The following is a 24,079-nucleotide window of genomic DNA, read 5'->3' as shown; positions in this document are numbered from 1 at the left end:
AATTCAATGTGAGCATGTCTAACATGGTGTCCTGGAAATCAAAGACATCTTTGCTTAATTCAATTATAAAGAAATGAAACAAAAAACCCCAAAACTCTCACATGAGAACTTATTTATACATTTCAGTGAATTCACCAGAAACTGATTAAATGCCTTCTTGTTGTGACCATTACAGAAAAAAATTGTCATTTAAACTTTTCCCAGTCTTTGTAGTTGTTGATGCATATTTATGCTTGTTCTGAACTAAAGTTTTCTCCATAAGACCTCTATGGCTACCTAAACCTTTCAACTTCAGTTGAAAAACTGTAAGAGAAATTAATACAAAGAAATATGCAAAGGATCCAAACACACCAATTATTTGGGAGCAAAGAAATCTACTAGAGATGAGACTACCTTTTCAGCTGCCATCATTGGAGTGATGGCCAAGTAGGCAAGAAACCTCCTCGTTGAAGGAGAAGCCTGCTCTTCATTGCCCGTAGAAGGAATCCTGATAGGATTTGGTTATGCAGTTTGAAGAAACCCTGTGTTTACACTATGAATTAGTCCAGAGTTGGATAAGCAAGTATGAATGCTTCAAAGGGACCATATTCTGATCTCTCATGCATACACATAGTTTCTTCTGAAATCAATAGGAAATACAGAGTTTAGCCTACTCACCAGAAACTCGGGGACAGATTTTTTAGAAGCAATTTCTGCCTGCAATTACTTTGCCCACTGAGCCGCAGGATTTAAAGAGTAGTGAGGGCATTAGAGTACTTTGAACTAAAACCAAGAAGATGTCTGCAAGATCAGAGCCTAGACCTTTTTGCATATAAAGCCCTGAAAGCCCCTAAACTCAAGAAAATGGAACCAAGCAGAGAGCTGCCTGGAAATCTGTACTGTGTGAAGCTGTTTGGGGGTTTTTTGACATCCTATTTAGAACATATGATTTGGGGGATTTGGGGGATTTTTTCAGGTCCAACTTCATTCCCTCCTCCCTTTTATCCGAAAGCTTTTTATTCATGTAGAATTGGTCCCTTGAAATCCCAGTGGAGTGCCGCTGATTTCTAGACAGCAAAATTCCACTCCCATACAGAACATTCATTGAATTAGGACCGTTCACATAGGCAGAAAACATTCTTAGAAAATTTAGGGGGTTAATTCTAACAAGTACAAAAGTGCTTATTTCTGTGTTTTAACTCACATAATTGTCACAGATCACAGTAAACTGCACACATTGAAAAGAATCAGTCATTTGTGTCAGGGGTTTAAGGTGTTTACTTCTTGAGGTATGACTGAAGTAAAAAATGCAAGATTGGTCTCATCCACCATTGTGTTCCCTTAATTAATAAGATTATAAAATGTATTGTTTTAATCATCATACAGATTCCTAAAGCAAATTATTTCTGTCATCCAGCATTACAAGGCTGACAGAAATGTGAAATCTAGACAATATCTAAGTAATAATTTGGTCACCTGTAAAGATGGAGGAAGGAAATTTAATTCTGGCTCCAGTACAGTTGGGGGAGGAAGTACTGCAATTGGATTCAAAGGAAGCAGGATGTATCTATTAGGCGACTTACAGAATGGGCAATCTATTAAAACACAGAAGTCTTAACTGCCATACGGCCAGCACATAGGGACTATTGTAAGAAAATGTTCCTATTAAACTGTTAGCCAGAGAATTAATTTGCATTGTATCAGTGACAGTTTAATATCGGAACGTTCTTTACACATTCCAATATTATATATTCAGATTGCTTAACTCAGTTGGCTTTCAGCTAATAAACAGATGAAAATAAAAAACTTTCTTCTCCTATATTTTAACAACAATCTGCTATTCTTACAAAGAGAAGTCTCCACTGCTGGAAGGCTGAGTCACATAAGCTTGAACACTTTGCTTTACCCTCTATCTGCTTATTTTCTGTGAGCTGGTTTGCAAATGTATACACTTTCTGCAGTACATAGTAAAAACCAGAGGTAAGTGGTATTAAGTAGGCTCATTATAAGACACATTCACTCGTGCTGTGCATTTCTCAGAATTTAAACATGGATTGTTTCAATTTTCTCTGACTGCAGAGGCAAGTAATAGTAGCCATGAGTCTCGTATCGGTCTAGCTGAGAGTCTGGAATCAGAGAAGAAGACAGTTATACCACTTGTGGTCGTATCAGCCCTGACTTTTATCTGTCTAGTGATTCTTGTGGGTATTCTCATATACTGGAGGTAAGTTGCTTTTTGGTTGGTTTATTTTCTTTTCAGTTCTAAAGAGCTCTGATTTGAGAAATGTGATTGACATTATTGAGCTGGCTTACAGGAGGGAGACTGGATCTTGTCTCCCACCATGTCTTTGTATTGTTCCCAGTGCTGCAGTGACATTAAGCTGACAAAGTAAGGTGGTTTCTGTTCAAAATGCTCAGCTATAATTCTTTTTGGTTGCAGAGGGCTGAACCATTGCAAATAGTTTATTTCCATACTGAGAGATTTTAGTAAACAATTACTTGTGATTATTAATGCCTAGAAGTTAAGTGACTTAACGGAGCACTAGAAAGAACAGGAGGAAGAAGAAAAATAAATAGCATGGCATGGGTTTATTTCCTATCTTTCAAATTCTTTAACAGTTAAAAAAGGTAGGTGTCAATTTAGGATGAGAATCTGTGGTCCCCAGCAGGACTATGTGAATAAACAATTCATATAGGACTGTAGGACTGCAGGACCGTAATGTAGCTGACACTGTATGCAAGACAGAATAGAGATAGTTTAATAATACTATAATAGTATAAATGTTTTAAGATCACTTACTCTTACAATGTTCTGTGATTAAAAAATTGTTCTACTTTCTGATTCTGCCAAACCAAAATTTGCCCCCCAGCCTTTCAAACCATTCAGCAGGTAACTAAGGAAGTGTTTCATGTGCACACACATGCTCAGGTTCCCTCATGGGTGTGTTTCTCTGTGACTTGATAAACTGATAAGACAGTAAGAAAAAAAATTTAGGCTAAAGGGAAGCGGTAGCTATAAGAAGTCATGATGACATATTTAGTGAGGGCAGAAGACTATATACTGTGAAAGAAAACAGACCAGGGACTCTTCTACAGCCCCAGCTGGCATGGCACAGATCTCTTCCGTACAGCTGAAGTCTCTTCCCTCACAGGGCAAAAACCAGAGTGGCTACATTCACATCACCTGCTGGGGATGGTCTCTGTCCTGTGCTAACCCAAGCTGTGTCAAGCATTGTGTGAAATAATGCAAGTTGGTCTGAGCTAACAGCATAGCAGAAATCTAGTTAGCCATATGACAGTATGTGGCAGTGCTCAAGCCTTTGTCTGGTGCCGTTTCCTTGGTTCTAGGTAAAGCCAGAGAGTCTTCCTAGGGACAGATCTGCTTAAGCTTTCATAGGGCTTTCAAAATTCATGCACAACCCTAACACTTTCTCGAGCGTGCAGGTTGCCAGGGAGGAAGCACAGCGGTCGAGAAAGGGGAAATAAGTTGAAAAAACTCCCTGCCATGGTGATTCTTGCTGTTTGGTGATTGCCAGGAACATGAGCCTATTACTGCCTCTGTAGTGCTAACATGTAAACTAGCAGCGAGAAATAGGATCTTGCTCTTCCAGGAGCAGCACGAACAAGCAGTAAGGCAGGTCCAAACACATCACAGATGCTTCCAGAACTTGTTTCTTCTCTCTCTTTTTTTTTTCCCCCCTACACAATCCTGCTTAATCTAAAATTTGAGCAGTGAATTTTCAGAAAGATTTCTTCTTCTTTCCAAAGAAGTAGTTAATTGCCTTAAGAATTGCACCTTTTATTTCTCAGTTTATGTCTGTTTGGATAATTATACTCTCCATCACAGGATTTCCAGCTAACCACTTTCATATTGATAACCTTTTTCTGTCTTTCATGTTATACAACATGAACGTTCATATTCATCTTCCAAAGGGTTTCATCCCTGAAGATAAATAGTATTTGAAATCTCTTCTATTTGCCAAAGAACACCATCCATTTTAAGACCCAGATTGTACAGTGCAGTTCTAGTAATCCTACACGTTACAAGCTTGTTTTGTCGAATAACATTGTGTTCATTTTGTATTCTTTCTCTGGGAATGAACAATGCTGTAACATAGGTCTTTCAAAATAAAACAAAAATCCCGTTAGCAGTAATATCTTCTTGAACTTGAATTTAATCTTTTCTGTATTTCTTGTGTATTACAAAATAAAATATGGAGCTCTTTTTTTGTTAATCCTCAAGAAAATTTTCTTGGCATTATGATAACACCAGTAACGTTTCTTATTTCAGAGGAATGAAACATCAACAGTATGTATGGCAGGTAGGACTTCGTGGCTCTCTTTCAAAGGTGCCAAGACCCTCAACTCTTTTTAAAGCCTGGGAAATATCAGAACATTAACTTTATTGCTGTGCAGTTTTCTTTATAACTGGAAAATATTATTATAAAGTCTGTAGGCATTTTTATGGTTAGTTTTAGTTGATTTTGAAATAATTGATGTAAGCTGTCAATGTTTCTTTTTGCAATGCTTTTTTTAGGTGAGCCAATTATTCTCACTTATTAAAGTCCATTAAAAGTTTAGGTTTGCAAGAAATTATTCTATATTCCTTTGGCAACAGTACTCAAAAAATTGCAAAGGTATATCCTAGCTGAGTATTTGAGTCAATAGTGCTTTGAGTTGTCTCTGCTATTAGCTCCTAATTTGAATATGCAAAAGGTGTGTTTAATATGCTAAAGGTGTGTTATTTGGTTTAAAAAACAAATAACTTCCAAGAGCAACAAGTTCCAGTTTCTCAAGGTTAAAAAAAGGCAAAATTATTTTGTTCTTCACGTGAATGACTTGTATCAGAAAAAATAATTCTGTACCATCTGTTGTTTGGGTTTTGAAGGGTTTTTTTTTTTTACATGAAATTGTTAATCAGCACTTGAGGAAATTCCCCAATCTCTTCACTATCTCATTAGGCACACTTTCAATCTTTCTGTGATAAAATATTCATTTTTCTGACAGGGATGAAAACTTTTAATGGCAATATTGTCTAAAGATTGTCTAATTGCCAGTAGGAAAATGCGCAATTTTGAACTACTCTAGTTCTGTGTATCAAATCTTTTGTAATTCAAGCTATTTTCAAGCAATGTCATTTTCCTTTCATTTCTTCAGCATGATTAAGATTACAGTGGAATAAACAAGGAGATTCTTCTGCCTGTTTAATGGCCTTGTCATCCGGATAGATTTTTTTTTTACAGCTTTAGAGAGAATCTTCTATCCAAACCTAGAGTCTCTCAGTATCTATCTACTTGACTGAGTCCTGCAGCAGAGAGGCAGCAGGGATATTTGAATCTCCTTGCTGGGTTCTTTTCATTTCTGGATGGCTTCATCATTCCCATTTTGCTGAATTAACCTTATCTGTTAAGGTGACTGAAATAGAAAGTTACTCTGTGCTGACATATAATACATTGGAAATTGCTTATGCGTGTGTGTACTCTTTTGGAACAGTCCATAGAAGTGATCAATGAAAATAAAGGTGATGAAAAATTATGTATAGGAAGAAATGTCAGGCTATTTGTGCAATCAGTTTTTCTAATGGTTATCATAAGAAGAGCTTGGAAAATAGTAAAATGGTAACAGTTGTCAGTGGGAGTTGTACCATTCAAGATTCTTTTTCAACAAATGTGTATGAATCCCAGTAAAAGACTAGCTCTAATAATGTGAACAGCAAACTGGTAATGCAGTTCCAGCTACATTTCTATCTATAGACGTACTGAATGTCAGCTGGCTGTCATGAAGCTTCGTAGAAGTTATATGACAGCAACGCTTCAGAAATTACCAACCCAATGACAGACAGCACCCTGAGTAGTCATTTAAATTTTAACTTTCCTCTACCACCCTATATCTTTGAAACACAGCTGACAGAATGTTCATTTTCTTGTCCATGATTTGAACTGATGCCTTGGATCCTGTGTTGAGAACCCTCTGTAAGGATAGTTAAACCTGCACATGCAGAGACACACTAAAACCAGATTCAAACTTACAAAGGCCATGGCTCTTCATCCATGAAGGAAAAACTCCACTATGTTACATCAAATTATATATAAAAGAGTTAATAAAATTTGAAAATTAAAATTTCAGCTGGCAAGCACTTAAAAATTAATTGGAACCATTTAAAAATGGAATAATTGGAATCACTGGATCCACTGATCTATTTAAAGATCCTTCGGAACCACTAGATCTTTAAATGATTGGAACCATTGAAAAAAATTTCTAATAAGTGTTTGAGAATACCTATTGGGAGATACCCTGTGAGCACAAAAGACCCTGAAATTCTCAGAGAAAGAAGTAATCATGCGTCTGAGGCCATTCTGGGTGAGCGCTGGATGTGTAAACCCATCATGTCACAGATGCCCCTGACTTTGAGGTTCAGCTCCCCTCCCCAGGCCAGGCCAGCAGTGAACACCCTGCACACACGCACGCTCACACGCACACACAGAGCCATGCTGCGTTGCCTGCCTCGGTGACAATCCCAGTCAGGCTCTGAGCAGCTCCTGCCCCAGGGGAGAAGTAGGCAGCACGTGTCCTCAGCCAAGGTCCAGGGGCCTACACACCAGGAAAATGAAGTCCCCTGCGGTCTGAGGTGTAGTCTTGTCCCAAGTAGTTCACACTTAAGTATTCGTTCACATCTAGCATCCCTCCCGTTAAACCAAAGAGCTGCTGCTGCCTGCCTTCCTGTACAGATACAGACACTCTAATTAATTCAATGGCTTAGCACTGTCTCCATATATAAAGTGAGTGTTCAAAGAAGTGCAGTGTCTAAATTACAAATTACAGTTTAAGTTGAAGATCTAAATGCTGTGATGAAAGGTGTAAATTAAATAATCAGGTTAACATTGAGTGATGGGACCTTTGTCTGGAAGTTTGAAATAGTCATCACTTTTTTCATTAACAACAAGTAATAATTAATGAGACATGGTTATTAACATTAGATTTAGTCATGAAGGCTTTCACTGCTGATGCAGAAGCAGATGGAGTGCCTATTTATGAGTCTTATTACAGGTTAAGTCAACTGCTATGAATTTGTCTCCCAAATGTGCTAAGGGTGTAATTTATTTTCAGCCACAATTAACTTGTTAAAGATTAAAGATACAGTGGCTCAGTAAGGAATAGTGAATGTATGGCATATTATGAGGACATTTTAAGTACTGCTTTAGATGTGAAAGCCATTATGCTAATGAAATTCTTTTTAGCTCAATCTTTTCTCAAGCAAAGAGGTGACAAAACTCTGTAATGTTAGTCCATAAACTTTATGTATGATCATTGTTCATAAGCAGTAGGCATTAGGGGGAGGACATTTTTTGGTTTCAAAGCTTTAATCATAGAATCATAGAATAGTTTGGATTGGAAGGGACCTTTAAAAGTCATCTAGTCCGACGATCAGGGACATCTTCAACTAGATCAGGTTGCTCAGAGCACCATCCAGCCTGACCTTGAATGTTTCCAGGGATGGAGCATCTACCACCTCTCTGGCAACCTGTGCCAATCGGGCTGGTTGGTTGGTGCCGTTTTTAATAAACACAGCGTTCTCATTGCCCAGCAGACAGGGACAGACTTTCCAAAAGTGTTTAGTGATTTGAAGTACTTTGATACTTGCCTACCTCTTACAGACACATACAGAATTTTGCACATAGCCCTGAGACTAACTCTTGAGTATTATGCTAGCATTGAGACAGCCTCTCTCATCTTCGGCAGCTACTCACTCTATGGGGTGCTAATGTCAGAGCCCCTTTAAAATTAGAAAGATGTTCCCAAGCACATCCTCAGTGTGTTCTTGGTCTGCATCCAAAATTGCTATTTCTAAGTAAAACTAAGTACATAATGGATAGTCTTACTTCAAACATATCATGCAAAGCCAAAGCTCCTCTATGACCATCACAAATTTGCTTTTAGAGGATTCTAGCTGGACTCCAAATTTAATTGTCATGTGAATCACCAGAACTATTTTGCATGCCACAATTTTCCCTTTGATGTAGCTGTCCACTTTTTCTTGTGTTTTAAGAGAATCTGCATTTTACACAGACAGAAAATTCCCAGCACATTCCAAGACTGCGGGCATGTTTCCCAGAGGCTTAATTCAAATAATCTTGCCAAAGCCTTTATGATCTACATTAATGGTTTTGGAAAGAATGACACTATCTGCATATTCCCTATCTATTTCTCAAAGTAGCCTCAAAATTTCTTTTTTATTATAACAATTATATGAGAGGTTTTATCCATACAGTGATACAGGAAGAGTACAGAAGAATTTAAACCACCAGTGATTACACAAAATAGCAAAAGATCTTATAATAGCTTCAGCCCACAGCTTTGAAGAAGCAGAATCTTGTAAAATTAAAATGAGATTAATATTTTCCTGATGCATATATTTCTTTTTAAATTTAATGATTAGTGAATAATATTTCAAATAGATTAAATGACCCAGAGTAAAGATTGTTATTAGCATGTCTAATCATATGGAGATTTTTTAATTAAGGAGGCTTTGCAATGCTTACAGCAGCAGTTGGCTGTTTAGTCCCTTGAATAGCTTGGACTCTTAACAGATGCTATTCTTATTATCTTCACATCTGGATTACAGCACAGATACAAATAACATTGTGGGTCATAGTTAAGGTTGATTCCATTTGTATTCATCCCTCAATGTTTTTGCAACAAAGCTAGCATCTCTTGGAGTTATCAATTCCCCTGTCAACTTCGGGAAATCCTCCTTGGTTAAGGTGTCCCTCAGTGCTGCAATTACATTATGAAAAAAATGTTTAGCCCCAGTCATAGTAGTTCCAGAGATGCCAATTTGTCTGTTACAGGGCATGTTGCCTTTTATTGCATTTCCATGTCTGCAGTAGGATCTGTCGATGAATTACCAGAAGTGATCTCGTACACTGCTCCATCTTCAGGCTAGCATAATCACGTGAAAGGGCACAGTAATTATGTGTGTGAATTTGGATAAGCAAGGAAGACAATGGCATTTTTTATACTTGGAGTTGTTGTGCAGCATCTACAGTAGCTCCTGATGCAGAGATCCCTTTTCAGCTTTCACTATGTCTGATGTGTGCTCTGTCTTCTGCCTCTGGTATAGGTAAAGATGCATGAACTATGTATTATGCCGAGTTAATGTAGTATCTTCAAGTTGTATGCATAATTTGGTGGTGTGTTGGGGGAATATTTGTATTATAGCAGTAATATTTGACACTCCGTGAAAAGTGGTTTTCAAAACCGTGATTTCTTTCTTACTCAATAATGCCAGAATTCCAAAAGGTCTCAGATAATATTTTATTTTCTGCAATATTTATTTATGTTTCTTCTTCTCCAGGAAATGTTTCCAGACTGCTCACTTTTATTTAGAAGACAATACATCACCTCGAGTGATTTCTGCTCCTCCAGCTCCAATCTTCCCAGTCTCAGGTATTTTTTGTCAACTGTTCTGTGGATTGGTGTTAGCTGTTGGAAGATACTGCTTCGTATGTGTCCATATGAATTCTTCACATACTGTAATATCTATAAATCAGAGATTTCTTCCCTCTTGTACTAATAAACCCAGGTGCACTTGACGGAGGCAGAGACTAGTGTTACTAATATTCTGTCCTGTAGGTAACACAGAAGAGAAATATCCTCACCTTACAGAGTTGTCTCAAAGATACGCTGTGCCTTCTAGCCGTTTGAGGTATAGCCTCACTAGAAATGGCTTCTAGTGTAGCCATCTGAGCTACACTAAATAGCTCTAGTTCACTGTCACGAAGTAGATGATTACACCAGCAACATGTTCTCCTGTATTTCTGCCTTTAATTGAATTTGTCACCTATGTATAGAACACGACCTATTCTTTTTACCAGCAGGGCCAATATATGCCTCATCTGTCTGCATTTCATTTGCAATTACAATATTTTCTTTAACTTATAAATTTTACTAGCATAATTACTACTGGTAAAGTTCTCTGTGAGCCTCTCATAAAAATGGTACACAAGTACAGAATATTATTAGCATCTTCTGGTTCCGTATCCATCACAGTTATTTGAAAAAATGTTTCTTTTCTTTCTTCCTGGAAGAGTATTGGAGGAGCATGTGCAGCCCTCCCAGATTTTTCAGTCTGAGTAGAATGAAAAGTACCTTAAATAGATTAATTCTGCATCAGATCCCGAGTCACATTTTCACCCTTGAGAAGAGGATATCTTGTTCCATTACTTCAAAAGTAATGCTTTTGCAAACTGTGCTATTACACAGGGGGATGTGTTCCCTTGGAATGACTAAGAGAAGCAAAATCAGCCCTTGTGTAGATAACTAGTAAACACATTTAATTAACTAAATCCCAAACATTAGACTTCTGTTGTACCTGAATTGTAGGCATCTTTAAATGCCTCTTGTATTGATTGCTATTGTTAGGAGACACATAACCTTTTCCTAAATGATTAATAGGCAGGGATATAGCTTGATTTCAGAAAACATGTGATTATATATGAATGTCAAGTGGCAATCATTATAGGAAATCTCTGCTCTTACTCTCTATCATTAACTGTATTGCAGCATAACTGTATAATTTTCTTGCAATTTTTCCTGACCAGCTCACCTCAGGGAGATAGTGTTTTCCACTGTCATAAGACAGAATTGCACTTACTGTTATTCTGAGTGCTTAAAATATGTGTTTTGATGCTGGATGGTTTCCTTCTGAAATACTGATTAATATTAACTTAAAGAGAAAACTGTTTTTAAATGACTGAAAGATACATTAAAAAATTATAGAAAAAGTTGCAAGCACTGAGGAAATATTTTTGGTTTATTTTGTGTGCAACAGACTTCAAGTGAGCAGTTTTTGTGTTTTCTATTGCACAAGTGTTTCAGCAGTGTAATTTCACAACAATTGAGACTAACTGTGATATAATACTGGCAAAGAGTGTAGAGCAGGAAGAGGATTTTGTAACTGCTAAGTTTAATTTTTTATTATGACTATGACTAAAAGCACACTCCACAGATCTCATTGTACATGAAGTTTTCCTTTTCTGGGGTTTCATTGGCAGAGATAGGAGAATTGCAGTTATTCACAGGAAATGCCCTGGCACTTCACAGCATAATTCAAAGATGCATTCAGAACAAATAATGAATTACAGGGTAATATTAGGACCCACTATTAACCTTTAAGTAGTTTCAAGTGATACCTGCTATCCAGATATAAAATATATTCCTGGAGTCAGAAGTGATTGAATTGGGAGATTAGCACTGGCAAGGAAATAAAACAAGTAATTACACCAAACCTGAGATCTCTTTCTCCCTTAACTGTCCTTGCTCTTAGGGTCATTTACCTTCCCTTCTGGTTTTGTGTTTGCATATCATTAGAATAAACACTTTATGCCAGGTTTCATCTCCGAAGTGTGAAGATAGTGTTACACATTTGTTCAGCTTCTCTTAGGCTTGACTGGATAAATTCACTTTTTGTATTCAGATCCATTCATGTAGGTGGAAGACCAGATGGATCTCAATACAAATCAACAAATTCTTGGTAACTGAAAGCTAAAATTATTAGGTAGCCTAAATGCTGAACATCTGTTGATGTAAATTACAGGTCCTTGTTCAATGTTTTTGATGTTTCTTTCTCATATGAAACAGTGATGAAATTACAAATTGTGAAATAAACATATTTTTAATACATGAAAGGCTTTAAAAAACAACAAAAACAAAATTATTCCTCAGAACCAAAACTAGCTGATATAATGTCATCCTTTAACAGGTAATTAACAGAACAGATGACTTTGTTTACATAGCATATTTGCAGGAAAGAGAAGATTAAAAGTCCCAAAGGTTTTTGACATGATCCCTAATGAATGTTCTACACAAGAGTGTTTTTCTGTATTTGTATAAAGTAAAAAGGAGATATCCTGAAATATAAACATCAGATGGAAAATTCACACTCAGTATCAGGACCCAGAAGTTGCATGAATCACATTTATTGGTTGAGAATGTAGATATTGTCTTTGTGTGTATCCAGAAAGTCTCAAACTTAAATCTTTCACTTAAAACTTGAAGTATAAAGCCTGATGTGAAAATTTGCAGTCAATACTCCCAGGATCCGATATAAGATTATTATCAATAGGTAATCATAGAATCATGGGGAGAATGGGGGGGAAATCCCTGCTGGAAGTACTCATTCATTCAGTAAAAGATGAAAATTAGTTGTTGTTTCCTTTGAATACCAATGCAAACATGCAACAACATGAATTAAAATTATACTACTGGCATAATGGTGCATCGATGTCGTTGGCTTGGGACTATGTGGCTAGTCCGTGTACTGTATCAGAGTCCCAGTGCAACACTAACCAGCCTAAGGCACACAGACCCCTCTGCCTGATCATTCCTTCTTTACCAGTATTATTCAGAGCTCTGCTCCTGCCCTCTCCCATTGAACATCATGTAGCTAATCCTCCCATTTCCCCTTGACTTCACAGGTAGTTCTGAGTGCTCTTCAATTTACAGACAAATCTCAGCAGCTTGCAGAGTCAGCACCTTGATTTTGGGGACTTAAAGACAGAGCAAGACCTAGCAAGGCATTTTCTATACCTTCTTTCCGAATAGTCGTTTAGAAATGTATAAGTGTTAGAGAATGATTTTAGAAATGTTAATGATGTCAAAGAGTGTTTTTATTTTTCTGGGAGTTGTATATCCAAAGTTCATGCCAAAAATTTTATTTCAGGATGTTGTGTGGATTGCCTACATATAAACTTCTTTATATATCACTGGCTTTTTATTCTTCATAAATATATTTTTTGTCTTTTCCCACCCCTAAGATGATGTTGGAGCAATTCCAATAAAGCATTTTCCAAAACATGTTGCAGATTTACATGCAAGTAATGGTTTTTCTGAAGAATTTGAGGTATGGCTCTATGATGTCATCTTTCTTCTTAGCACATACAAATAATGTTAAGATTAAATGCCTGGAAACAAAGAACCGGGTATTACATTCTGGCTTGGCAACCATTTTCATAAATGCATGTAAATATGAGTCCTGTGAGCCCAGTAAGGACAGTTTATGCATAAAGACTGGAGGGATTTATAAAAGCTAACACGCCTGGGATGCAAATGACAATGTTTGTCACTGTGATAAAATACTAAATGATTGTGTGAATAAACTATGCAAAGATAATGCAATCTATATCGCTTATCAGATACAGTTGTAGATCTAAAGCTTTTCCAACACTAATGCCAACTGAATTTTGCAGAAGCTACCCACATTTGCTTGTTCCATTTACAGAGAAAAAATATGGAAGTAATAATGAGTACACGTGGCAAGACTTCTGATTAACAGGGGAGCTAATGTAGTCTTCATATGTGGTAGTGAAAACTTTACAGTTCCTTTCCTAAAATATATGGTTCATATGAGGTATTTCAAAACTTGGAAACATATGCTCTCATCATACAATGTTATTGTCATCATATGTAACTAATAAACTTCATTGTTTTTTTCACATTCATATGCATTACAAGCAATTTAAAGATAGATGTGTTCTAACTTAAGTCACATAAAATAAATAAACATTATAAACCCAAAGTCTGTAATTAAAGCTGTGCTATTAAAATTCTTGGCAAGTGATTACTAACACACTCAGTCAGTTGGGATGGAAGCAAGTTTTTTAATTGATCTCTACTAATTTAAAATATGATTGTAATATTCCTGCTGCAAAAACAACAATACTGAAAGTAAAGGAATTCATAGTTTTGCATCTTTTGGTTTTGTTTTTGTTTCCCGAGCCAATGTGTTATGATCTAACGGACCAAAATTCCATGTCATTCACCTAATCTTCTGCATCAGCATTTCTTCTCCAATTCACTTAACATTCAGAATATCCATCTGATTGTTGGACCAAACTTGTAAATACTTGTGAATGTCCAGTACATGTTCATATGTTACCCAAATGCATGCGCATGGACAGGACTGGGCTCCACAGCTAAACTGCCTGTTAAGAACAGCAAATCTTGAAGGACTGTCTGTAAATATAGTGGTAACAAGGTTCTTTCACCATTAGTGAGGACAGCAATACAGAAATCAAATTGTTAATCCTAAATTGTTCTTTTCCTAAAAATTGTTCTTTTCCTAAATTACAGCAGCGATCCAAAGACCAAATATGCTGCATCTCCCTGAGCTACACCTACACCATCTGAAATATTTTGTGCTTGTTTTAACTATTACAAAAAACTCAGTGTCCTTACCATTTCTTGGAGATCCTTTTTGGCTTTACAGACTATCCCAGAATTAGCTTCCTGGTCTTTTCCCTACTGATAAAGAACTTAGAAGATATGGAAAAAATTGAAATATAGTCATTTTCTTTGCAGAGTCAGCATACATTTGGAGAGGAGAGTATAGGGGTGGTTTAGGTGGTTTTATTTATATTACTATAAGACAACTCATATTTACAATGTAATTTTCAGACAGGTAACCACTTTTCATATATACTTAAATAGCTGAAGGTGAAGGTGATTAATATTAAAATAAATCCAAAAAAGTGTTGGGAAACATTATTATGGTACTTCTAGTCATCACAAGATATTTTCTACTTAACAGTGTGGACCTTATAAATGCTTGCGTTTCCTGTCAGTCAAACTAAACAATAGAATAAAATAAATAATTTTTGTGAGTTTTATAGACTTTGTGCCTGTCTTCAGGCCTGTGTCTCTCTTTATAAGAACGTTGGGTTCATTGAGAAGCTGGTGGCAGACCGGGGGCTGTAATGCTGCCCTTCGCCAGAGTGCCATGAGGCTGCCTGTGCAGCACACTGTCCTGCTCCAGTGACGGCTTTACAGCTGGATGCAAAGAGAGCAAAAGCATTCCGCAGAGAAACTAATGCAGTTATAAGGACCAATAACAAATCCTACGAACAGTTAAATATGTAGATAATCTGGCTAAAGCCAGTGATGTTGCTCATATGTATAAGCTTTCACTGGCCTAAGGTCTAACATTAAAGCTAAAGATAGTAAAACAGATGCCAGTATTTTAACAGGAAAATTGCCTCTTGTTTCCTTTAAGAGTTATGTCAAAATATTCAGCTTTATTGTTATTATAGAGATATATATTGCATGACCATAACTGTTTTCCATAGAGTAATTGTAATTTATAAAAACACTTTTATCCATTTGTTCTGTGCTGTGGAATTTGATTTTTTTTACTTTTTTTGCATTCATTCCCTCATTAGACACTGAAAGAGTTTTATCAGGTAAGGAATTATTTCACTGCATTTTTTTTTTTTTAGCAATGAACTAGTTGTAAAATATCATAGATAATTGGGTATAAGGTTGTGGCTCTTTTCGTGCTGCCTTACTGTTTTTTAAGGCATTTTATGTATATTGATACTCACTAAAGTATGATGTACATTTTTATTTTTTTTTCAGGAAATCCAGAGCTGTACTGTAGATCTAGGTATTACATCAGACAGCTCTAATCACCCCGACAACAAGAATAAGAATCGATACATAAACATTGTTGCTTGTAAGTAAATGCTTCACTTGGTGTTTTGTTTAAGAAATAATTATATACAAGTGTAGATTTATATATTATCAGAGGAAAAAGAAAAATACCTCTATACTGAAAGCTCTGGCTACTGTTCAGCAAAATGCTCGGAGAGGAGTAGCGTGAGAATTCATATCTCTTCGAGTTAGTCCTCTGGCATTCTGCTGCTTTGATGAGCATGTGTTAGCAAGACATATTTGTGTCTTCTGTGATGACCCAAAGGGAGTTGGGAAATTTCATTATAATGCCATTATAAAGCCAAAGAAGCCGTGTTTTGATTGCCAAAATTAATCCATCTTTGATCCAGAATAATGATGATTTATCTTCTCTAGGAGCTGCACAATCTCTGGATATATTTACTGTCATATATAAATGTAAATGTACTGGTTTTATGTTGTATTGTGCCCTGCCACAATGCAAGAGATCAGCTTCATTAGCCAGGACACACATTTTCCCATTGTGTTGCCCTTCACTCTCCCAGATTTTTGTTTTCTAAAACACATCTATTCATTTTTGTTAATTTCTCTTTGTAGCTATTGTCTCTGGGATCTTGATCATTTTGGTGGTTTAATATATTTTTCTTAACTCTCTATAGTATTTCAACTTTGTTCTGGTAACAAGAAGCTCTAAATTAAATATATGTTCAGCATTCAGCATCACTAGATCTTAATAGAAAAAGAGACAGAAGCAGCCCATCTGGCAGAAGACAATGTAAACCAGCAGCAAGAAATTTCATTCCGCCTGGCTGAAAATACCTCTAGAGGGAAGGAAAGTCAGGGATTTTCCTCTGCCACTCTGTGTTTGTACCTGATGGTACAAAAGGTGCCAACCCAGGGGCTTTGTTATCAAAGGGCAGCGCACAAGCAACTTAGGGCAGCTCAAGTAGCAAGAATTGCCCTGTGCACCTGAATCAGTCTGTCTAATCAATGCAGGCTACAGAAAGCTTCAGCTCATCCTACAGTAGTCACTGCCGAAGCTCTTCAGCTGACCAGCTTCTCCAAGGTTGCATCACTTTCCAGGCTCCAGGCTTGGAATGACTCTGCGTAAACACTGGTGCCTACTGTTTGAGACATCCCAGGGCAGGCAGGACCCCGCAGACTTGGCAGTCACAGCACAGGGCTTATGGGAGACCCGTGTCCCTTCACAAGTAGCAGCTGGAGCCTCAAGGGGAATATGTCATGGTGCCTAAAATGACCCCAGGTGCTGCTGTTCAGGCAACTAAATTCTGAATCCTTGAATCCTTGGATTCATTAGTTTATTTTTCTGGAAACTAGAATTTTGAATCTGATTCATACCTAAGCACAGGATGTTTGCATATGTGATTGCCACTGTATTAGTCTTATGTATTGTAAAAATCCATTTCAGTACTTTTAAAAAAGATTTATTATAGAAAGTATAATTTTTGCAGACAACTATGCTTATTTTCTCCCTTGTTTTACTACAGATGATCATACTAGGGTTAAATTAGCACAGCTTGCAGAAAAGGATGGAAAACTGACTGATTACATTAATGCCAACTACGTTGATGTAAGTGCCTTTTTCTGTCTGCCAAGCCCATTCATCTGTCAGCCTTTTCCATAAATACTGATATATGAAAGTGAATAGTCTTAATAAAAAAAACCCTAGCACAATATTACAGATTTTGTTAAAAAAACCTTTAATGATCTAAGTTAAGCTTACAAAGTTAAAGCACAGGTAAAACTCCAATTCTTTCTTGAATCCATCTTGATATTGTGGCAGCTGCAGCTTAGTGAAGAGCTTTGTGAAACCAAAAGTGTTCTGTCAAATCTGAGTCATTTCAGAAGCATTTTGCATCTGAATGTTTGTTCTTTTATACAGTTTTGGTAAGTGTATCTTCTGTCTGAGATAATCTCATGAGAGAAAGATGCCATTTGGCTGAGAGCCTCATCGAGGTATCATTTATTCAGTTTTCATTACCCAGTAATTTACATACAAATGATCTTGATTCATTTTTTAAACCACTATCATAACAGATGTCTCATAATCACTATCATGTCAACATTCTGCCGGAACACAGGCACTTGAACATACATCCTATTTGTTGGAATGATAAACATTGACATAACAGTTGCGTTCATATGTCATCTGATACCACGGGGTTTCCGCCATTTGGATAGTTATAAATTCAAAAGTACTTAAAAGCTTTTGACATTCTTTAAAAATAGATACATAAAATGTCATGTACTCCTCCCAACCTCCTTTTGCTTGTGGACTGTGATTTGACAAGTGTCATTTCTTGTATTTCAATTTAGGGCTACAACAAGCCAAAAGCCTACATTGCAGCTCAAGGGCCACTAAAATCAACAGCAGAAGATTTCTGGAGAATGATATGGGAACATAACGTAGAAGTTATTGTGATGATAACTAATCTCGTTGAGAAAGGAAGGGTATGAGTACTTTTGTTTGTTATTTATTTCTCTGATGTTGATAGATCTACCTCTAGCAGACTTCCCTCTTTTAAAAATCTGGTTTAGGCATTTATTGAACAAAAAGCAGCAGTTTGTAGTAGTTACTTGTACTAGGATTGACTATAGAAGTATAAAGATGAGGATTTGTAGTATGAAACTAAAGAAAGCATTTAAACTCAATTGTCAACAACTGAAGTCTTGAAAATACCATGGTCTAACTACAAAAGACTTTTATACTGAAACAAAGACTTCTTGTATATATTTAAGAGTGGCCAAACTGTGGATCTTGCACTACATTCTGCTAGCAGTCTGCTCTCTGTCCTTCTCTTTCTCAGGGGTGCCTTAGACCCTGCAAAGACAGCCATAGTTTGGGTGAATTTTTCCAGATATTCACTGGCTGCTCCCTGTTAACATCCTGTGGGACCCACAGTTCCTTTCCTACTACATGACTAGATACACATTTGTCCAAAACGAGGTCAAACCCTATCACAGGATGTGTGTTTCTCTGGTTATGTGATGGGAGTATTCATGTACCCTGGTGTCACATGAGGAGACATTGCATCACACTTGCCACATGCTGGCAGCTATGCCTAAAATGCATGTAAATCTTGTCATATGCCCAATTAAGAGTCTGTCAGATGATAACAGACACAGAAAATGCAGACAAGGGCTGCACTGGGAGTCCCACTTCATTTATAATACCATGCTATAAACATGTACTCTACTAGTGCTCCTAGAGAAGGCTATATGGCTGCCCAACAAAAAGGCTGGACATCACAGCTCTCTACTATGTATTCTGGCTGTGCACAAGCTCACTCTTACCCTCACTGATCAGATATGGGCAACCTGGTCTAGTGGAGGGTGTCCTTGCCTATGGCAGAGGGGTTGGAACTAGATGATCTTTGAGGTCTCTTCCAACCCAAATCATTCTATGATTCCATGATTCTATATAAGTATACTCTACCCATGCTATGAACTGACCAAAAGCCACATATAACTCTACTGACTTGAATGTATTCCTGTTATTCCTATAGATTATATGTTATTTTCTTTAGATTTTAGAGTGTCTACAGAATGGCAAGTTCCACAACATTAGAATGCTGTAGCTCTGATCGTGTGATTTAAACCTATTTATGAGTATTCCAAATAAAGAACATCTTTGCACAGCCATCTCTCTCTACAGCACAAAAAAATGCACATTATTTGTTCTTTTGCACTGAAGATCATGTCTGTTATAAACTACACATACTGAGAGTCCCTTTGCGTTTCTGGTTGTCTCTGCTCTAAAATTTGAACATTTCAGCTTGCTAGTTTTACATTTTGTTTTCTTTCTCTTTTTCTCTGTTTTTCATTTGCTTTCTAACAGAGAAAATGTGACCAGTACTGGCCTGCTGAAGGTAGTGAAGAATATGGGAACTTCTTGGTTACTCAGAAGAGCGTTCATGTACTTGCCTACTACACTGTGAGGAATTTTACTCTTAGAAACACCAAGATCAAAAAGGTTTGTGGCATCCTGAAAACATAGTTTGGGCAAAGGGGAGTGTTAAAAGTTGCTGAGAATATTTTTAAGGCAGTCGGCAGCTCTTCTGTTGTATACATAAAGCTGAATCCTATAGGTCTCAGCCAGCCAAGATGCTTGTCAACTTCAGTAAATTTGACCATATCAACAAACTGAGAAGACACTGGCCTGTAGTATTGGTGTGATGTAGGACCATCAGGAAAAAAGCAGCAATCACACTGGAGAGCTGATGCGGACTTTGTCTGCCTGGTGAGCAGGAGGATACATTTTCAGAAAGAGAGCAGCTAGTAGAAAATGAATTAAATTATCCACCTCAGCTATCCATTTGTCTTTTTAAGCACAGGTGAATCTACACCTTGTTTTACTGTAATCAGAACCAGCATACTCTCAGCTCAGCAGTGTGACATTGGCTACTTTGAGGGGGATTCTGAAAGCTCAATTTATTTCAGCCACCTAAATGTTAGACATCTAGTCTCTCAGCCTCCCTGTACAATTAATGCACAACGTATGGCACTTACTGTCAAGTAATTTATTCTGCCTATTTTAGGAACCAGTCTTTGAGATGACCTGCTCTCTGAAGGTGTCCCTGCTTCTGGGTTGCCATTGAGGGAGGGAGCTTAGAAAAGCAGCCTACACAAGGCTACTTCCCTTGTAGATCACTAAAGCTGGGTGAGATGAATCCTTCTCTTTCTGTCTATCCAACAGAGGAGCAGAGTGGCACAAATAGCTGGTGACTCTTAAGAGCAGCTGTAATTTGTTATCCCTCCCGTGCTCTTAACCATTATGGCTTTCAGAGGGACAGTGCCAGGTCATTTTTCCATTCAGTGGGCAAGCTGAGGGAACAGAAGCACTGGCCCTTCCTCTTCTCTTTGAAAGGCGGAATATTCAGAGCCAAGTGGCATGCTGTTAACTAAATAAGGACAGTACTAATTCAAGAACTACCTGGTATGTAAATAAAATTATGAAGAGCTGCCTTTCAAATGTGGGCTGCTTACAGATGGAATGATTTTTCTGTTGCAGGGTTCCCAGAAAGGGAGGTCTAGTGGACGCATAGTAACTCAGTACCATTATACCCAGTGGCCTGACATGGGTGTTCCAGAATACACGCTGCCTGTGCTCACCTTCGTGCGGAAGGCATCGCATGCCAAGCGCCACGCTGTTGGGCCTGTTGTGGTTCATTGCAGGTGTGGTTTTTACTGCCATAAGGTTCACTCCGCTTTTGTTTTGCAGAAAAAAGAATTTTTCAGTGGTGGGTTAAGCAAAATTTCACTCTCACATTTAACAATTCCTGATGGAATAAGATTAATTTCTTAGCTGATATTTTTATCCTTCATAAGGCAAACTAATCAACTGTCTGTGCCACCTCTATAAATCTCCATAATGGCTGTAAACAAGATGATGCTACTCTGCACTATGTTCTTTTTTTTGCAAAAATGCTTTTCTTTTTACTTTTTTTGCACATTTCTGTACTACTCTCTTGATTGCTATGAGCTTACCAGATACATATATAGCAGTAATTGTTTCATTTCTGCAAGGATATCATTAGGATGGTTTTGGCTCATGCTTTCTTTGGTGCAGGGATACTCTGTAATCCTAAGAGGAGCTCTGTCTACAAGAGAAGACTCTCTATATTCCTGGCTGAACTACAACTCTGCTGTTTTTAACATTACTCTGCGCTCTAGCAGTCATTTGCAATGGAGGAGCATTCTGGGGAATGGTTTGAGGTCTGCATGTGCCGCAGTATGCAGGCAGGTGTTCTGTCAGTGCTCACGAAAACTGGGCAGCTCCGGGAAAATTGGTTAAAAAGGGCTTGTAGGGCCTGGAATGACTTCACAATGCCCGTGAAGGACCGGGTTATTGTAAAATATATAAGCAGGTTCTGGTTTTCCACTGTAGTACCTCACCTTTGATGGAACATTTGGAAAGAGAACCTCCTCATGAATTCTGTCCTTCTGGAGCTGACTCTGAGGAAGCCAACAGGTAAAGTCGCCTCACAAATGCTGCAAATGAAGATATTTTATTTCTGGGATGATCTAATCTGACTGAAATCTGTTTTTAGCTCAGAAAATGAAAATTCCACGTTTTGGTTGTTCTGCTGCTATCTACATCCTGCCTGTTCAAAATAAGATTTTCCCCAAAATACCAAGTCTGAGATCCGTGCTAATGGGCTGAGAGATCAGCAATACATTATAAGTCAATTAAATTAAGTTTTTAAAAAGTGAACTGTGGTAAGTTGTGTGGCTTCAGTCAGACCTCTCCACTGGGTCATAGGTGTAACTCACCTCTGTCTGTAGGCAGTTTTATACGGCTTTTAGTTCACCCATCCCCATGCAGTATGGAATTTCAAAGGAGTCATCTCATGTTAGAAATGTAACTTTTATTTATCTTTACAGGCTATATGGAGGACACATATGAGGAACTTCATGAAACTTTTTTTAGCTATGTTTATGTTTCGGTGCTTTTTGTGTTTTGTCTTTCATAACAAGTACAGACAGCGTCTGGTAAACTTTATACTTTTTTGTGTCTAATAGTGTGTTGATAACCTGGACCTTTCAGTTTTATATCATGTTTATTTAGATAGCTTATTACAGCAATCTGAGCTCACATTACCCATGCTTTGTGCCACCTCTGTGGAAGAAATGAGATGACTGAATTAGCATGTATGGACTGAGCTTGGATCTACCTGTAAGGGAACATGCAGAACCAGCCTAGTGTTGCTGTCACGTTACATGGACCAATGCACATAACATTTTCACCTAACTTAGAGGGGAATTACAACTGACTAGTTCCCATATATGACTAGAAAAAAATATGACCTCTTGACTTTTTACTCCCTACTCAGGTATTTTATGAAAGAAAAAGTTGGGGGTTTATCTTGCAATACAGCCATTTCTATGCTAAATGAGTCAGAGTTCATAACAGGAGTGAGGCGATTAACCCTTTCTTCTGCATCTTACCTTTTTAAGAAGGGTTTCAACCATTGCTTGCCCTCTCAGCTGTATCTGGAGAGCATTAAACTTTTTCTCTTACAGACGTATCTTCAGCAGCTCTGCCACTTCCTCGGGTTTTCCTCAGTTTCATAGCTTTGAAATTTCCCATATGTGTAATGGGTGGCATAATGCAACTTTCCCTTTAAAGTGATGTGTGTTTCAACATTGAAGAACTTGGGCACATTAACTGTGCCCGAATGCTGACATATGCCACCCTATCTAGGTATACTTGACAAAGTATCCTAAGGAATATCAGAAGCCCGAAAACTGCAGACCTGCAGGAAACCACTTAGTTCTGTTTCACCTGATACTTTAAAAATTGTTTGAGAAAAATGATCTTTAAATCTATTCTTGCACAAAGAAAAAGAAGAGTTGAAAAGATTTTTCTTCATTACCAGCCTTGAAGTTTTAGCAAAGCATATCATATAATAAAACAATTTGTAGAGGAAAATCTTCCCTACACACCAGTTTGTTGAAAAAGTTGTGTATACAAAACAGTTCTTTTCATTGTTCTTTTACTTTAGGCTCAAGACTATTTTTTTGTTTTGTAGTGCTGGTGTTGGAAGGACAGGCACATACATAGTGTTAGACAGCATGCTGCAGCAAATTCAGCATGAAGGGACAGTCAACATATTTGGATTCTTAAAACACATACGTACCCAAAGGAACTACTTGGTGCAGACTGAGGTAAGACTAAAATATATATAGCAAGAGACTGTTATAGACTATTTCTGTTTGCAGGAGGAGGGATGATGCAGTCGTCTTTTGGCACCACCAGACAGACTGGCAAACAGTTTCCAGACTGGACTTTCCCTTTTACTTCCCTTGTTTTTATACAGACATTCTTCTAGGCTTGCTTAGAGCAATGCACCAGAAATTACCTATCTGTGGGCTTTTGTCTGTTTATTAGGGACAGAAAGTCTGCATAAATCATGCTTCCCGCAGTAGCATTCTTGGCAGGGCATGTGTTTTTGTCATAGATTTTTTTAAAGGAAACACCATTGTCAGGTGTTCAGATCTTCACTGAACCTGATCAAACAGTTGATAAGAGGCAATAAAAAGTGTGTGGGGGGGGAAGCTGTTTCAGACAGAAGATTTTATATAGCTGCTTTAAACTGAAGATTATATATAGAATAGTGAAAGAACAGAAGAAAACAATAAGGACAACAACAGGGCATTTGAAAGTCTATTTCAGGTTTCAAGAACAGGAGGTTAGATTCCCCAGTGCCTTTCAATAGAAGAAAAGGTAATCAGCAACAGCATGGGCACTTGCTCCAAAGAATAGGAGAGGAAATAGAGGATAGCAGTAGGAACTGGGTGTGATCACTTTATTGCAAGAAAGACAGGGACAGTCCCATAACAAGCTGATTTGAAAATTTGACTCAAGGCTATGCTTGCATTTTTACCTGTTCTGTGAACATGAGATGCCACAGGTGGTGAGGATTTGGTATTCTATCATACATACTTTGCATGTGTAGTTCAATTGTGCTTGTACATGTGTACTGTCACTGCAGAGGGACAGCCTTCCCTGTAGAGGATCACTTTTGAGAAAACTCCCCCACAGCAGCACGCTATGAAGAAATACTAACCACGTCAGAAGCGGCAGCTTTAGCCAGAGGTGTCCAGGGGAATC

At 37.7% G+C, this 24,079-nt stretch overlaps 2 protein-coding genes across 7 annotated transcripts in view; one reads left to right on the top strand and one right to left on the bottom strand.

Annotated features, from left to right (window-relative positions):
* The window catches only part of CADPS2 (calcium dependent secretion activator 2), a 508,886-nt gene that overhangs the window by 72,376 nt on the left and 412,431 nt on the right, over positions 1 to 24,079 (bottom strand). The gene's annotated exons all lie outside the window — the stretch shown is intronic.
* The window catches only part of PTPRZ1 (protein tyrosine phosphatase receptor type Z1), a 142,295-nt gene that overhangs the window by 109,217 nt on the left and 8,999 nt on the right, over positions 1 to 24,079 (top strand). For 2 of the 6 annotated variants that reach the window (XM_054803512.1, XM_054803532.1), the window contains exons 13-22: positions 2,059 to 2,203; positions 9,335 to 9,426; positions 12,795 to 12,880; positions 15,195 to 15,215; positions 15,391 to 15,487; positions 16,953 to 17,035; positions 17,782 to 17,916; positions 19,304 to 19,438; positions 20,477 to 20,640; positions 22,998 to 23,133. In XM_054803512.1, the coding sequence (XP_054659487.1) occupies positions 2,059 to 2,203; positions 9,335 to 9,426; positions 12,795 to 12,880; positions 15,195 to 15,215; positions 15,391 to 15,487; positions 16,953 to 17,035; positions 17,782 to 17,916; positions 19,304 to 19,438; positions 20,477 to 20,640; positions 22,998 to 23,133 (1,094 nt within the window). Of the gene's footprint in view, positions 1 to 2,058; positions 2,204 to 9,334; positions 9,427 to 12,794; positions 12,881 to 15,194; positions 15,216 to 15,390; positions 15,488 to 16,952; positions 17,036 to 17,781; positions 17,917 to 19,303; positions 19,439 to 20,476; positions 20,641 to 21,352; positions 21,437 to 22,997; positions 23,134 to 24,079 lie in introns of all 6 variants that reach the window. The other 4 variants (XM_054803522.1, XM_054803540.1, XM_054803493.1 and 1 more) reach the window with 3 other exon arrangements.

The sequence above is a fragment of the Grus americana genome, chromosome 1 (genome assembly GCF_028858705.1).
Source record: "Grus americana isolate bGruAme1 chromosome 1, bGruAme1.mat, whole genome shotgun sequence".
Lineage (NCBI taxonomy): Eukaryota > Metazoa > Chordata > Aves > Gruiformes > Gruidae > Grus > Grus americana.
This window is presented reverse-complemented; position numbering and strand designations above follow the sequence as displayed.